Source organism: Staurois parvus, unplaced genomic scaffold (assembly GCF_062004578.1).
Source record: "Staurois parvus isolate SC_StPar_1 unplaced genomic scaffold, SC_StPar_1.0 ptg000715l, whole genome shotgun sequence".
NCBI lineage: Eukaryota > Metazoa > Chordata > Amphibia > Anura > Ranidae > Staurois > Staurois parvus.
Window position 1 is genome coordinate 12373632 of NW_028318511.1, and position 14806 is coordinate 12388437.

The 14806-nt window shown below is 39.5% G+C and overlaps 1 protein-coding gene across 4 annotated transcripts in view; it reads left to right on the forward strand.

Moving 5' to 3' along the window:
- The window catches only part of LOC149445704 (phospholipase A and acyltransferase 2-like), a 72389-nt gene that overhangs the window by 47001 nt on the left and 10582 nt on the right, over positions 1-14806 (forward strand). For all 4 annotated transcript variants that reach the window (XM_089653619.1, XM_089653618.1, XM_089653620.1 and 1 more), the window contains 2 exons: positions 3172-3271; positions 11374-11633. In XM_089653619.1, the coding sequence (XP_089509745.1) occupies positions 3172-3271; positions 11374-11633 (360 nt within the window). The remainder of the gene's footprint in view (positions 1-3171; positions 3272-11373; positions 11634-14806) is intronic.

Below are 14806 nucleotides of genomic sequence, written 5' to 3' on the forward strand. Positions count from 1 at the left end.
GGCAGGAATAGCGCCCCATCATTGGTGTCAGTGGGAGGAATCGTGCCCCATCATTTGTAGCAGTGGCAGGAATAGTGCCCCATCATTGGTGTCAGTGGGAGGAATAGTGCCCCATCATTGGTATCAGTGGGAGGAATAGTGCCCCATCATTGGTATCAGTGGAGGGAATAGTGCCCCATCATTAGTATCAGTGGGGGGAATAGTGCCCCATCTTTGGTGTCAGTGGGAGGAATCGTGCCCCGTCATTGGTGTCAGTGGGAGGAATAGTGTCCCAACATTGGTGTCAGTGGGGGAAGGAATATTGTTCCATCATTGGTGTCAGTGGGGGGTGGAATAGTGCCCCATCGTTGTCAGTGGGGGGGGGGAATAGTGCCCCATCGTTGGTGTCAGTGGGGGGGAGGAAAAGTGCCCCTTCGTTGGTGTCAGTGGGAAAAATAATAAATAATAATCCGTTGGAAGGGGGGGGCGGCGGCGACACCGCGCCGCCCCCCTAAAAAGTGTCAGCATGCCGTATACCGGCGTATAAGACGACCCCCAACTTTTGAGAAGATTTTCAAGAGGTAAAAAGTCGTCTTATACGCCGGAAAATACGGTAGTTTTGCCTTTAGTTATACTTTAAAGCTTTCTTTCTGTAACCATACAGCTATTTACATTGACTAACATGATTAATATAGCCAGCGTGACTAGGCACCTTAAAACAGATTCAGAATTTACCTCAGACATTGTAAGATTTGCTGAATTTTATTTAGTCATTAACCACTTCGTAAAATTTACCCCTCCCCCCCCCCCTTCCTGACCAGGCCATTTTTTGCTATTCGGCACTGCTCTATTTCAACTGGTAATTGTGCGGTCATGCAACACTGTACCCAAATTAAAATTAAGTCCTTTTGTCACACAAATAGAACTTTCATTTGGTGGTATTTGATCACCACTGCATTTTTTATTTTTTGTGATATGAACGAAAAAATATTGAAAATTGTGGAAAAAAAAAAGAAAATATTTTCTACTTTTGGTTACAAAAAATATCCAATAAACTCAAAGTTAGTCATAAATTTAGGCCAAAATGTATTCTGCTTCATGTCTTTGGTAAAAAAATATTCCAATACTCCATATTATATTCCAATTTTTTTTTTCAATCACTTTTATTCTTATCACAGGGAATGTAAATATCCCCTGTGATAGCAACAGGCAATGATAGGTAATCTTTTCTGAGAAATCTGGGGTCTGTTAAACTCTAGATCTCTTCTCTGTCCTTGAAGCATTAAATCACACCAAGATCAGATGCTTTCCCAATTTAAAAACTGCGCTGCTAATATCCGGCGAAATGGAAAAGATTAAATGCTCAAAGCTTCTGGTTTCTTAGACCATAGAGATGATTGGAGCCATACTGGTCTCCGATCAGCTCTATGGTCAGCCAGAACTGCCAGCTACATTCTCAGATTCCCCGGTGGGACAGGAGAGCCCAAGAAAGCAGTGGAAGTCAGCGGAAGGGGGGTGGGGGGGATGGAACATCCCTTCAAGCTGCTTGTCAGAACCCCACCCAGCAGCTAATTAGCCACTAGGATTGCTTTTACATGAAAGCCGACCACCAGCTTCAAAAACTGATACCATGATGATGCCTGCATCATCCCAATATAACCACTCTAAGTCCAGCAATGTACCAGTATGTTGCTGGTACTTGTCGGGCATATATTTAACAGCAGAGAACATGGGCATATGATGAATCTGGTCTGTGAACCAATATGAACGCAATTCATTCTTTTTTGTAACACCCATGTTGAGAGTTAGGCCCAAAAAAGTTTTAGATTCAGAGCTCACCAGGAAGAAAAGCAAAGCTGTTATGAATCAGATTGTTTCTTAACAGTTTTGCTAATATTGTGATCATATGATCGCATAGCGATAGTACCCATGTCGATTTGCCTGTAGCTGCCGCCCGTTCGCAGTACATTATGGGCGGGCGGCAAGCGGTTAAAGGCATACTCTGGAGAAGCAAAGCAGAAACCATCTACTTCAGGGGTGTCCAATGCCGCCCAAGACGGTTATGAATGTGGTCCACCACAAAATCGTAAACTTACTTAAAAATTTTCTTTTTTTGGAATTTTTTGTAAAATGCATTTACACTTTGCAAACAAATCCAGTCAAAGAAAAATTTGACCGTGTCTCTTTACTGGACTTTTTTAAGTTTTATCTTCCCAAAGAAAATTATCCCGCTCTTCACAATCACACCTTATTCATGTCATCAATTTTCGGCAGAATCTATATTTGTGAGCAATTATCTTCAAGGATGAAGCACATGACGGGGAAAATTAGAACCAAAATATCTGATGAGCACCTTGAGAATGCATTGAGAATTGCTACTACATCCATATAGATATCGCTGTGTTTGTTTATCAAAAACGTGTCAAATATCGCTCTAGTTTTATGTTGCCCTCTTTTACTTTTAATTTAAAAATATTACAAAAAATAAAGTTTTATTACTCAGATAGGCACATTGTCTATATCAGTGATTGTTAACTTGTGATCTGCCCGACATTGTCTGCTCATCAGCTATTCTTATTGTTAATGTATTTTATATGTGGCCCAAGAAAATTCCTCTCCTTCCAATGTGGCACAAGAAAGTCAAAAGGTGTTGGACATCCCTGATCTGCTTATTTACATATGATGCTTTGTTGCTGAGATCCACTGCCAGTTTGGATATTTCTATTGTATTTTGCTTTAATTCGTTTACTCAGTCTTCGACCCTTGGCATTCAACATGGAAAAGAAAACAATATTAATCAAGTGGGCCCATTAATGGAGCACAGGGTAAGAGAATGGTGCACTAATTCAGCCTGAGAGATCTCAGCATAGGAGTCTGAGGTGATCATGAAGCAGATTATAACTATTTTGATGTGGGAAGTGTTCCTGCTTCTACATTGAGGTAAAGTATGAATTTTGTCTCAGGCACCACTAGGGTTATACAGAATAACACCTGCAACGCACTGTTTCTTTAGTCTCTATAGTAGCAGAAACAATTAGGACTGCAAGTGGGTAGGATTTGTCAGTGGTGTCCGAAGTGGCTTCTCAATGCTGCCGAAAACAATACAATAAATTAAAGACAGCAAAAACTAAATTGAAATTGCATGTTCACCATTTCTAAAAATATTCTCTTAACTCTTTCTTCTTTTTATAGGGTCCACCACCTCAGCTGGGAGACCTGATTGAATTTTTCCGGCCTTTGTACCAGCACTGGGGAATATACGTAGGGAATGGCTATGTTGTCCATCTCACAGGTAGACTGTGCACTTCTGATACTCAGGGTTGAGTTTTGGCTTAGAGACATGCAAAGATGCTGCCTCATTGGGACAACTGCCATACAGAGCAAGAGGGTACAGTGATACTGGTAGGAAGACGTATGTTGGTATTTCCTTTTCTATGAAAAGGCCGGGATGTTGAGTGCACAAAATTGGATGGAGCAATGGTGATAATGGGATAGGAGTTTTCAAGAGCATGAAGTGAAGGAGCTTACAGTAATGGTTAGTGGGAATGTGAGTAATGAGATTGGGAGGCTTACTTAAGCAGAATGGCTATGGTAAAGTCTTCAAAGTATAAGTGTGACATATAACATAGCAGTATGACGAGTGCAATACTGCTCACACAGAGTGGTTATTAGAAAATCCAAGCGGAGTAATATAATAAGTATTACCAAACAAGTTTTATCCGATCACATGGATCATACTGAGGTTAGACAAAGACATGGTAAACAAGTCTTTATAAAATCACTGAATTAAAAACATTCGGCGTCTCCAGATCTAATAATGTTCGGCAATCAGGAATCCACATAAAGCAATGAAGTTCCTAACTACTAGATCAAAGGATTTCCATATTTTCCATATAATATCTGCATGAGGGGAACATTCTTCAAAAAGTGTTTTGGTGACCACCACAGTGAATAGAATGACCTCCTAAAAATGGAAAACCAGAAAAAAAGAACATAGTAGAGGGAACAAAAAATAGGATATATGCACTAACCATACGCAATAACAAAACAACCCCATGACAGGTATATATGTTATTCCGTTACCTTCTCATAAGCTTGTCCATCATGAAAAGATGGATATATGGCCTTCCTGGATAGCCACCCCAAATGGAAATGTATCCACAGTAGTAAATGATTCTAGAAGTGTATAGATATGAGACATAAATATGAAGCTACCATCAAACCTGAATGAAACTAATAAGGGTAAAAAATCTAAAGGATATTACCATACAAAAGATCAAAGGGACTCCTCCTCACTTGAAGTAAGATCAGGTCTGGATGAAAAAGTGAATGTGGGGGTGGGCAGTCAGGTAGTAGATATGTAAAGTCCAGACTGTTTGATACAGTCTATGTATATATGAATATATAGGCCCAAATCTGGGTTTCCAAAAATTGCTCAGTAGTGAGAAAGTAAAGCGGTTCCTTAAAAATATGTATGAGACTATAGAAGCATGCCGCAGCACATATAAAGCATAGTATACAAATATTCCTCCAATAGGAGTTCAAAAAATTCCCCCAAATGAGGTAAATAGACACAGGGTTTTAAAAAATATGAGGGTATGTAACCCGTTTATATTGATAGCACTAAAGACAAATTTAGCCTAACGGCTATAAACTTGCCACCGGTGGAAGTAGCCTGTGACTCAGAGTTGCCATGTGCGGGCTGCTTTAGATGATGTCCTCATCATAATTAGAGTGTCTCCTGCCTTTCCAGTGTGGAGCTGAAGCAAACCGCTTCTTCCTTCCTTGTGGGCACTGCGCCCTATGGAGACGCCGAGCGTAATGATGTCATCACGTTGACGCGTTTTGTCCGCCAATCACCGCAGACTTCGTCAGAACTGGGAGGGGACTACTATTGCATTGCCTTATATAGTACCCTAATTACGTACATTCTTGTTTATGTCGCCCTCTTGTGTTAGAAAACCATCACTACAGAGAGCCTTATTTTAAGGACAGGAGACCACCATAAACAGACAGATTCATACCAAAAATTCTTTTGGTTCAGACGGCAATATGGATAAATCTTAAACCCTGAAATAGACCTTTTATTCAGTTCAAACAGACTTTTTAAATTGGGTTCTATTTTCAAACCGTATAAGTCTGATGTATCAAGGGTAAATCTTTTATTTAATTAAAATAAACTTTGAAATTGAGTTCTGTATTCAAACCGTATGGGACTAATGTATCAAGAGTATATATCCAGTATTTTTCTTTTTGGAGAAGAACTTTATCAAAATCCCCTCGTCTAGCTGAGATGTTCAGCAGAAAAATTCCTTTTACTTTCAGGCCTTCAGTTTTTCCCCCGTGTACATCCTTAAAATGTTGAGCAAGCGGGTTTTCCCTCTCTTTATCATTTCCATGCTTATTCTCATTTTTAATGTCTCTCAGGTGTTCGCCTATCCTAGTTCTAAGAGTTCTTTTTGTTTTCCCTATATACTTCTTTTTACATGGACATTCTATCATATAGATCACCTTATTACTAGAACAGTTAATAAAATTCTTTATTTTAAATCTCTGGGATTCATCTATATTAGAAAATTGGTTGGTCTTGTGTACATACGGGCAATGGCCACAGGGGAACATCCCAGTAGTACGGATTTGCTTAGTTAGCCAGTTGGTTTTAGGAGTTCTTTGGAACTCTGATTGTACTAGAATGTCACTCAGATTTTGGGCTCTTTTTGCTACCATGTGTGGATTATCACCCACTATCTGTGCTATTCCAGAGTTTTGAGTTAATAAATGCCAATGTGTATGCAAGGCCTTAACATCATTCCATTGTTGTCCAAATTTTGTTATAAACCTTACTGGTTGATTAAAGTATTTATCACCCGCTTTAGTTTTAGAATTAGAGATTAGTTAATTTCTTGTTTTATAGGAAGCTCTTCGTTTCGCTCTTCTCAAAGTCCTATGTGAATACCCCCTTTCCCTAAATCTTTTATAAAGCTGAATAGATTCAGCTTTATACTGGACCTCATTAGTACAGTTCCTTCTAATTCTCTGAAATTGGCCAATGGGTATACCCTGTTTAAGGCTTTCCGGGTGATAGCTGGTAGCATGTAGCAATGTATTCGCTGCCGTTTCTTTTCTAAATGTTTTAGTAATTAATCTATTCTCACATATTGAAATAAAAAGATCAAGGAATGAAATTACTTCACGGTCAGCAATATATGTTAACCTGATATTTCTGTCATTCTTATTGAGAAATTCAAGAAAGCAAACCAATTGTCCCATGTCTCCGTCCCATATCATCAGGACGTCATCAATATATCTAAGCCATTTAACTACATGTAGGTTAAATGGGATAGAGGGATAAACCAAATCTTCCTCCCAGAGGCCCAAATGGAGACATGCATAAGCTGGAGCCCATGGTGCTCCCATGGAAGTACCACATACCTGTTGGTACCATGCCCCAAGGAATTGAAAGCAATTGTGGGTCAGCATAAATTCCATGAGGTCCAGAATAAATTCGTTCTGGGCCTCCATTCCTGGAAAATGTTTTTCCAGAAAAAAAAGCTATAGCTCTCAATCCCCAGACATGTGGGATTGAGGTATAAAGTGATTCGACATCTATACCCACTAAAAATGCTCCCTTTGGTACCTCTAAATCACTAATTTTTCCCAGTACATCTCCGGTATCTCTTACATAAGACTTAAGTTCGATGACCATATCTTTAACCAGGTCATCGACAAATTTACCAACTGTCTCAAGTGGGCCTTTTATGGCTGATATTATTGGACGTCCCGGTGGTTGGGTAGGATTCTTATGTATTTTGGGAATAACATAGAACGTAGGAATGTTATAGATATCAACTGTCAACATATCATATTCCTGTTCTGTTAAAAGATTTACTTTGAATGCCCACTTTAACTTTCTGTTTAATACCTCAACTATCCTAGGAAAGGGGTTCATATGTACAGTGGGGATCAAAAGTTTGGACACCCCAGCTAAAAAGTTGTATTAATGTGCATAAAGAAGCCAAGGAAAGATGGAAAAATCTCCAAAAGGCATCAAATTACAGATTAGACATTCTTATAATATGTCAACAAAAGTTAGAATTTATTTCCATCATTTACACTTTCAAAATAACAGAAAACAAAAAAAGGGTGTCTGCAAAAGTTTGGGCACCCTGCAGGGTTAATATCTTGTACTGCCCCCTTTGGCAAGTATCACAGCTTGTAAACGCTTTTTGTAGCCAGTCAAGAGTCTTTCAATTCTTGTTTGAGGTATCTTTGCCCATTCTTCCTTACAAAAGTCTTACAGTTCTTTGAGATTTCTGGGCTGTCTGTCACGCACTGCTCTTTTAAGGTCTATCCATAGATTTTCAATTATGTTGAGGTCAGGAGATTGTGAAGGCCATGGCAAAACCTTCAGTTTACGCCTCTTGATGTAATCCCCCATGGATTTTGAGGTGTGTTTAGGATCATTATCCATTTGTAGAAGCCATCCTCTCTTTAACTTCAGCTTTTTCACAGATGGCATCAAGTTACCATCCAAAATTTGCTGAAATTTTATTGAATCCATTTTTCCTTCTACTTGTGAGATGTTCCCTGTGCCACTGGCTGCAACACAACCGCAAAGCATGATTGATCCAACCCCATGCTTAACAGTTGGACAGAGGTTCTTTTCATTAAATTCTGTGCCCCTTCTTCTCCAAACGTATCTTTGCTCATTCCGGCCAAAAAGTTAAATTTTAACCTCATCGGTCCACAGAACTTGTTTCCAAAATGCATCAGGCTTGTCTATATGTTCATTTGCAAAGTTCAAACGATGATTTTTGTGGTGAGGACGTAGAAGAGGTTTTCTTCTGATGACTCTTCCATGAAGACCATATTTGTACAAGTATCTCTTTATAGTGGAATAGTGTACCACAACTCCAGTGTCTGCCAGATCTTTCTGGAGGGATCGTGAAGTCAAACGTGGGTTTTGAATTGTTTTTCTCACAATCTTGCGAGCTGTTCTGTCTGATATTTTTCTTGGTCTTCCAGATCTTGCTTTAACTTCCACTGTTTCTGATGACTGCCATTTCTTAATTACATTCCGAACAGAGGATATTGACATCTGAAAATGCTTTGCTATCTTCTTATAGCCTTCTCCAGCTTTGTGAGCGTCAACTATTTTCAGTTTCAGTTTTCTAGACAACTGCTTAGAAGAACCCATGGTGCTGATTGTTGGGGCAAGGTCAGATGAGTCTGGGCATTTAAAACCTTTGAGATTGACATCACCTGGTCTTCCCAGATGATGATTGAGAACAATCCATGACACTGGCAGGTCTCAGCTTTGCAAAGGGGACAGTGCATGCTATAAATTCTGCAGGGTGCCCAAACTTTTGCAGACGTCATTTTTTTGTTTTCTGTTATTTTGAAAGTGTAAATGATGTAAATAAATTCTAACCTTTGCTGACATATTATAAGAATGTCTAATCTGTAATTTGATGCCTTTTGGAGATTTTTCCATCTTTCCTTGGCTTCTTTATGCACATTAATACAAATTTTTAGCTGGGGTGCCCAAACTTTTGATCCCCACTGTAGTTTGCAGTAAGTACTAGATTCCCTTAATTGTCTCAAAATTTCCTTCTCATAATCATCACTTTGTAATAACACCACATTCCCCCCTTTATCACTTTACTTTATTACAATATCTTTTGCATTTTTTTAACTCTAGGAGTGCTCTTCTTTCCTCTCTAGTCAGATTATCAGGGTTCCTCATGGACCAATTAATTTTACACAAGTCGTTATGTACTCGATCCAGAAAGGTACTAAGCCATTTATTTTCTCTAATATTAGGCATCCTCCTAGATGGTGTTATTAATCTAGTGTGTCTTTTCCATCTATCCGGGATGCATTCTTCCTCAAGTTCTTTCATATTGGATGACTCATCAAGGAGACTTAAAAGATCCATTACTGCCTGTTGTTCCCATTCTGATTCTAGTCCACATGTGTTTTCTTGGGAAATATAAGGAATTCTTAGCATAATTTTCCTCAAAAATAGATTTAAGTCTTTATAAACTTCAAACAGATTCATTTTATTGGTTGGTGAGAAAGTTAGTCCCTTACGTAGTAAGTCATAGTGTCTTTCTTCTAAAACAAATTTTGATAGATTAATTTCCTTGAGATCATCAGTATTCTCCTGTTCTACCTTTTGTGGCTCCGAGTTCGATTTTGGTTGGAGGGCTTGGGAGTAGCCATTGTATTCCTTTCGTCTTTTGTTACATTTATCGGTTTGTTCACCTGTTTTAAGATACCTTGGCCTTCCCCAGTGGTTTTTTCTTCTTCTAAAAAACTAAATGATCTTCTATTGTTATCATCATCATCATCCTCCCTCAAGGATGAATGTTGTCTATTATTTCTAGAAAAATATCTTTTACGTCTAGATCTACTTCTTCCTCTATTGATAGACAGATCAAAGATTTCTCCTCTTTCCCAATCCTCCAGATCTCTTTTAAATTTTTGTTGTTTAGTAAATTTCAAGTTTTTTTGTATTTTTTCTATCTCTTTTTTAAGGAAATCATTATATTTTTCAAAGTCAGGATTGTCCTTCAGAGGTTCCAGGGATTTAATACTGGCATCAATTTGTATAGATAATTCATTTAGTTGGACCTTCTCTTCCTCCACTATTAATCGCATAACTTCAATGCCATGTTTAATGCAGACATCTTTCCAAAAACCTAGGAGTATGGAGGTGTTCTGCTGGGATCACTCTCTCCCGTAACCCTCTGGGGACAATTTCTTTTTCAATATATGATTCCAGGGAGGTTATATCCCACTTCCTGTTTAGAAGTTATAGATATTTAGAAGTTAATTTCTTATAAATTTTAAATTTAGTTTTAATATCCATATTGCTATCATTTGTCTGGTGATTAAAGTTTTTTGTAAATGCAGATTTAATTTCTGCATCCATTTCCTCATTAATCTGATAAGCCATTTTTTTCTCCTCAAGTCACCTAGTATTGTTTACCATGAAAATGTCAAAAAAGAGAATCTCGAAAAAGGTGGCAGAACAGGTTATATCAACCTTTAAGAATATCTATCGGAGAAAGGGGGGGGGGGGGGTAGCCATCTAACATGACACGTAAGTATGTGTCATATAAATATCTCCGTCTCACTTTCTCACTACTGAGCAATTTTTGGAAACCCAGATTTGGGCCTATATATTCATATATACATAGACTGTATCAAACAGTCTGGACTTTACATATCTACTACCTGGCTGCCCACCCCCACATTCACTTTTTCATCCAGACCTGATCTTACTTCAAGTGAGGAGGAGTCCCCTTGATCTTTTGTATGGTAATATCCTTTAGATTTTTTACCCTTATTAGTCTCATTCAGGTCTGATGGTAGCTTCATATTTATGTCTCATATCTATACATTTCTAGAATCACTTACTACTGTGGATACATTTCCATTTGGGGTGGCTATCCAGGAAGGCCATATATCCATCCTTTCATGATGGACAAGCTTATGAGAAGGTTAGTGCATATATCCTATTTTTTGTTCCCTCTACTATGATCTTTTTTTCTGGTTTTCCATTTTTAGGAGGTCATTCTATTCACTGTGGTGGTCACCAAAACACTTTTTGAAGAATGTTCCCCTCATGTAGATATTATATGGAAAATATGGAAATCCTTTGATCTAGTAGTTAGGAATTTCATTGCCTTATGTGGATTCCTGATTGCCGAACATTATTAGATCTGGAGATGCCAAATGTTTTTAATTCAGTGATTTTATAAAGACTTGTTTACCATGTCTTTGTCTAACCTCAGTATGATCCATGTGATCGGATAAAACTTGTTTGTTAATACTTATTATATTACTCCGCTTGGATTTTCTAATAACCACTCTGTGTGAGCAGTATTGCACTCGTCATACTGCTATGTTTTATGCTAAGCATTTGGGTTTATAAATCCACACTAATCATTAGTGAGACGGAGATATTTATATGACACATACGTGTCATGTTAGGTGGCTACCCCCCCCCCTTTCTCCTAAGTGTGACATATGTTGTACATGACAAAATATTCAGTGATGCAATAGATTTAAGCATTCATTCAAAAATCCTAGAGAGAACTGTGATAGTGAGCGTGTTTAATCATCATAAAAAGATTTTTCATCTTGTTCAAACATCTGATTAATTAGCAGCAGCTCCTTCTTTCTTCATAGAGAAATTAGTGAGAAATATTGCGACAGTGCAGGCACTAGAACAGACATGGGCAATTTTACCAGCACGTGATTTTTTTAGTAACAGACTTGCCTTATGTGCCCACCGCAAAGCTACTCAAAGTATTCAAATGAAAACATGTTGATCTAGAAGAAAAACTTTTACAAAATTAACGCTCCTTTAATTTTTGTCCTTAGATCAAGAAGGCTGGTCAAGCTTGTCATCAGCTCTTGGTGGCTCTGCAGTGGTGAGAAAAGATCGCCTGGAACATGTTGCACGTCGGTGCAATTACAGAGTGAATAATAAATTTGATCAGAAGATGAGTCCGTACCCCTCAGAAAAGGTGGTGCAAGCAGCACTGCAGCAAGTGGGTCAGATAATGCCATACAGTGTCACCAGTGCCAACTGTGAACATTTTGTGACAGAACTACGATATGGAAACTGCTTCTCTGAGCAGGTATGATTTAAGACATGTAAGTCCCAAGTGCAGAGGGTACTAAACTGTACCATTAGCGATGTAGCATAAATGGAATCTAGCCATATACCAAATGGCAATATTTTACAGCACCCTCTGGCTTTCCCATATCCAGGAACTAAGGCTGGGTAGTGATAGGTCTGCATCCACTGGTATACAGCTGCTGTAGGTGGAATGGTGGTATATGTAAGTAAAAAAAGGTGGGAGAGGAGATGGGAAGGCCTTAAAAAAAAAGGAAAAATTGGGAAAAAACTCACTTTTTTTCTGGAAAAATTGAAAAAAAAAAAGGAATGTGAAATAAGTTCTTTTACAATGATAAATAATATATCTAAGACATGGTATTCAATACTATATAACAATGAAGACCTTAATGACTGACCTCCTCCACTCTTCCTACCACTCCATCCCCCACAGCTATCTCCTCCTGTACCACTATCCCGTCCCTTCTAGATTGTAAGCTCGAAAGAGCAGGGCCCTCGATCCCCTCATGTTTTGCATTGTATTGGTATTGTTCTGTCACATGTTCTGTCCCCCTTTGCAATGTACAGCGCTGAGTGAACTATCGGCGCTTTATAAATACTGTATAATAATAATAATAATAATGAAAGATTTCTGAGACTTTATGTAAAGTCTTAAATTATTGCAAATTGTCTCAGCTGAAGACAAGCCAAACCTGGAATACAATTCAAGTAACTCTGTACTTCTCAATGCAGTTCTCAAACAAGAGAAATATGCATTTCTGCCACTAGGGAGCACTGTAGGGAAATGCTCCAGTTTAGTTTGCTTGTTGGCTCCATCTTGTACCTTCTGCAGTCGGGTGATTGTTGATATTCAGCAGATGATAGTTTCTGTCCTCTCAGACCTTAACTGACCGGTAAGCGGGTAAATTTGTCTGACAAATTATTTTACCTTTATAACCTTTAACCACTTCCTATACAAAAACATGCAGCGCTAGAGTGAATGGATCTATCTCATGATACGGAGTGACCACTTAATGAGATATAAACGCAGCTACCATAATAGTCTTAAGCAACCAATATTATAACATTCTCATAGTTAAGAAGGTGTAAATGGTGATAAAGGTGTCAAAGTCAATCTATCATAGGAGTGACGTAAATCTGTGACATCTGTGGTAGGAAATGTGGCTGTAGAATGCACTAACCAGATAGCGCAAATAAAAGCGCATTGGAGTAAAATGACCTACTCCTGGTCACTGGATCAGGGGACCTGCCGGAATGGTGGTCGTCTCTACTGTGGTCACCAGAGTCATCCGTGTCCTCTCCAGTTATGGAATTCCCAGGTATCCAGTGGAATAAACGCTCATCCGGTATGCAGTAGAATCCTTGTGTCAGCGACCTCCAGGGGTGCGATGTGCGCTCAAGGACCAGGAATCACCTTCAGGGCTCAGAAATAAACCCAAAAGAGAGGCTTCCGATAGTGTGATAACTTTTATTATGGAGAAGTAGACAAAAAAACGCACTTACATGGTGCAATATACACTTCCAAAGATGGCCGCCCGTGTCAAGGTGTGGACCATGTGGGTAGTGGTTGTGGGTCAAGTAGCATCTCCCTAACGTGTTTCGTGGCAACTGCACGTTATCAAAGGGCCCGCCCCATGTATATTATTTTAATAAAAATTAAAAGCTTTACAATCACTTTAAGGGTTAACCTGTTAAGTTAAAGAAACCCTGTTGCCTCCGTAAAAAAAGAAAGGACAAAGTCACCATGTTAAATAATAATGTACATATTACATACCTTTTCAGCAGGTGGTGAATGCAAGCTTCACATTCTTGAAGTGTTCTGGGCGATCAAATAGTTGTATAGGATAGCATGTTCTCTGCTGGCTTCAGGACTAAAAATTTCTCAAACACTGGCCCGCCCCTTTGATAACGTGCAGTTGCCACGAAACGCGTTAGGGAGATGCTACTGGACCCACAACCACTACCCACATGGTCCACACCTTGACACGGGCGGCCATCTTTGGAAGTGTATATTGCACCATGTAAGTGCGTTTTTTTGTCTACTACTCCATAATAAAAGTTATCACACTATCGGAAGCCTCTCTTTTGGGTTTATTTCTGAGCCCTGAAGGTGATTCCTGGTCCTTGAGCGCACATCGCACCCCTGGAGGTCGCTGACACAAGGATTCTACTGCATACCGGATGAGCGTTTATTCCACTGGATACCTGGGAATTCCATAACTGGAGAGGACACGGATGACTCTGGTGACCACAGTAGAGACGACCACCATTCCGGCAGGTCCCCTGATCCAGTGACCAGGAGTAGGTCATTTTACTCCAATGCGCTTTTATTTGCGCTATCTGGTTAGTGCATTCTACAGCCACATTTCCTACCACAGATGTCACAGATTTACGTCACTCCTATGATAGATTGACTTTGACACCTTTATCACCATTTACACCTTCTTAACTATGAGAATGTTATAATATTGGTTGCTTAAGACTATTATGGTAGCTGCGTTTATATCTCATTAAGTGGTCACTCCGTATCATGAGATAGATCCATTCACTCTAGCGCTGCATGTTTTTGTATATGATTGTCCACCACGAGGCGTTTTGGAGGCTTGCCTTTCATGCCAGCTGCTTTTATATTTCGCTCTAAAACTGTCCAGCGCTCGTTATACTCCTTTTTCTATTTAACCACTTCCTGACCACCCTATAGCAGAAATACTGCTACAGGGCAGCACGGGTGCGCAAAATCACGTATATATACATGAGTTTGCATTTCCGGCTAGGGAGCGCACGCGCACCTTACCCACCCCGTCATTTGCAGCTGTGGCTTTTAATCACTGCGTCCCAGCCTGTGATTACTTGCCAGCGCCCAGTGATTACCGAGGATCTCCGATGGGGAGAACTGTTTTGTTTACTAACAGTTCTCCTCCGTCAGCTCTGGCACACTGCTTTGGATGGCTGTGCACAGCACAGCCATCCAAAGCAGTGTGCTTACAGTGAAGCACACAGATACTGCCCCATAGTAAAACACACCCAGCACATAGTTAACCCTTTGATCGCCCCTCATATTAACTCCTTCCTGCCCAGTACCATTAGTACAGTGTCAGTGCTTTTTTTTTTAGCACTGATTTGTGTTGGTGTCACTGGGGATGTCAGTGACACCAAGTCAGTTCCTCCCAGTGT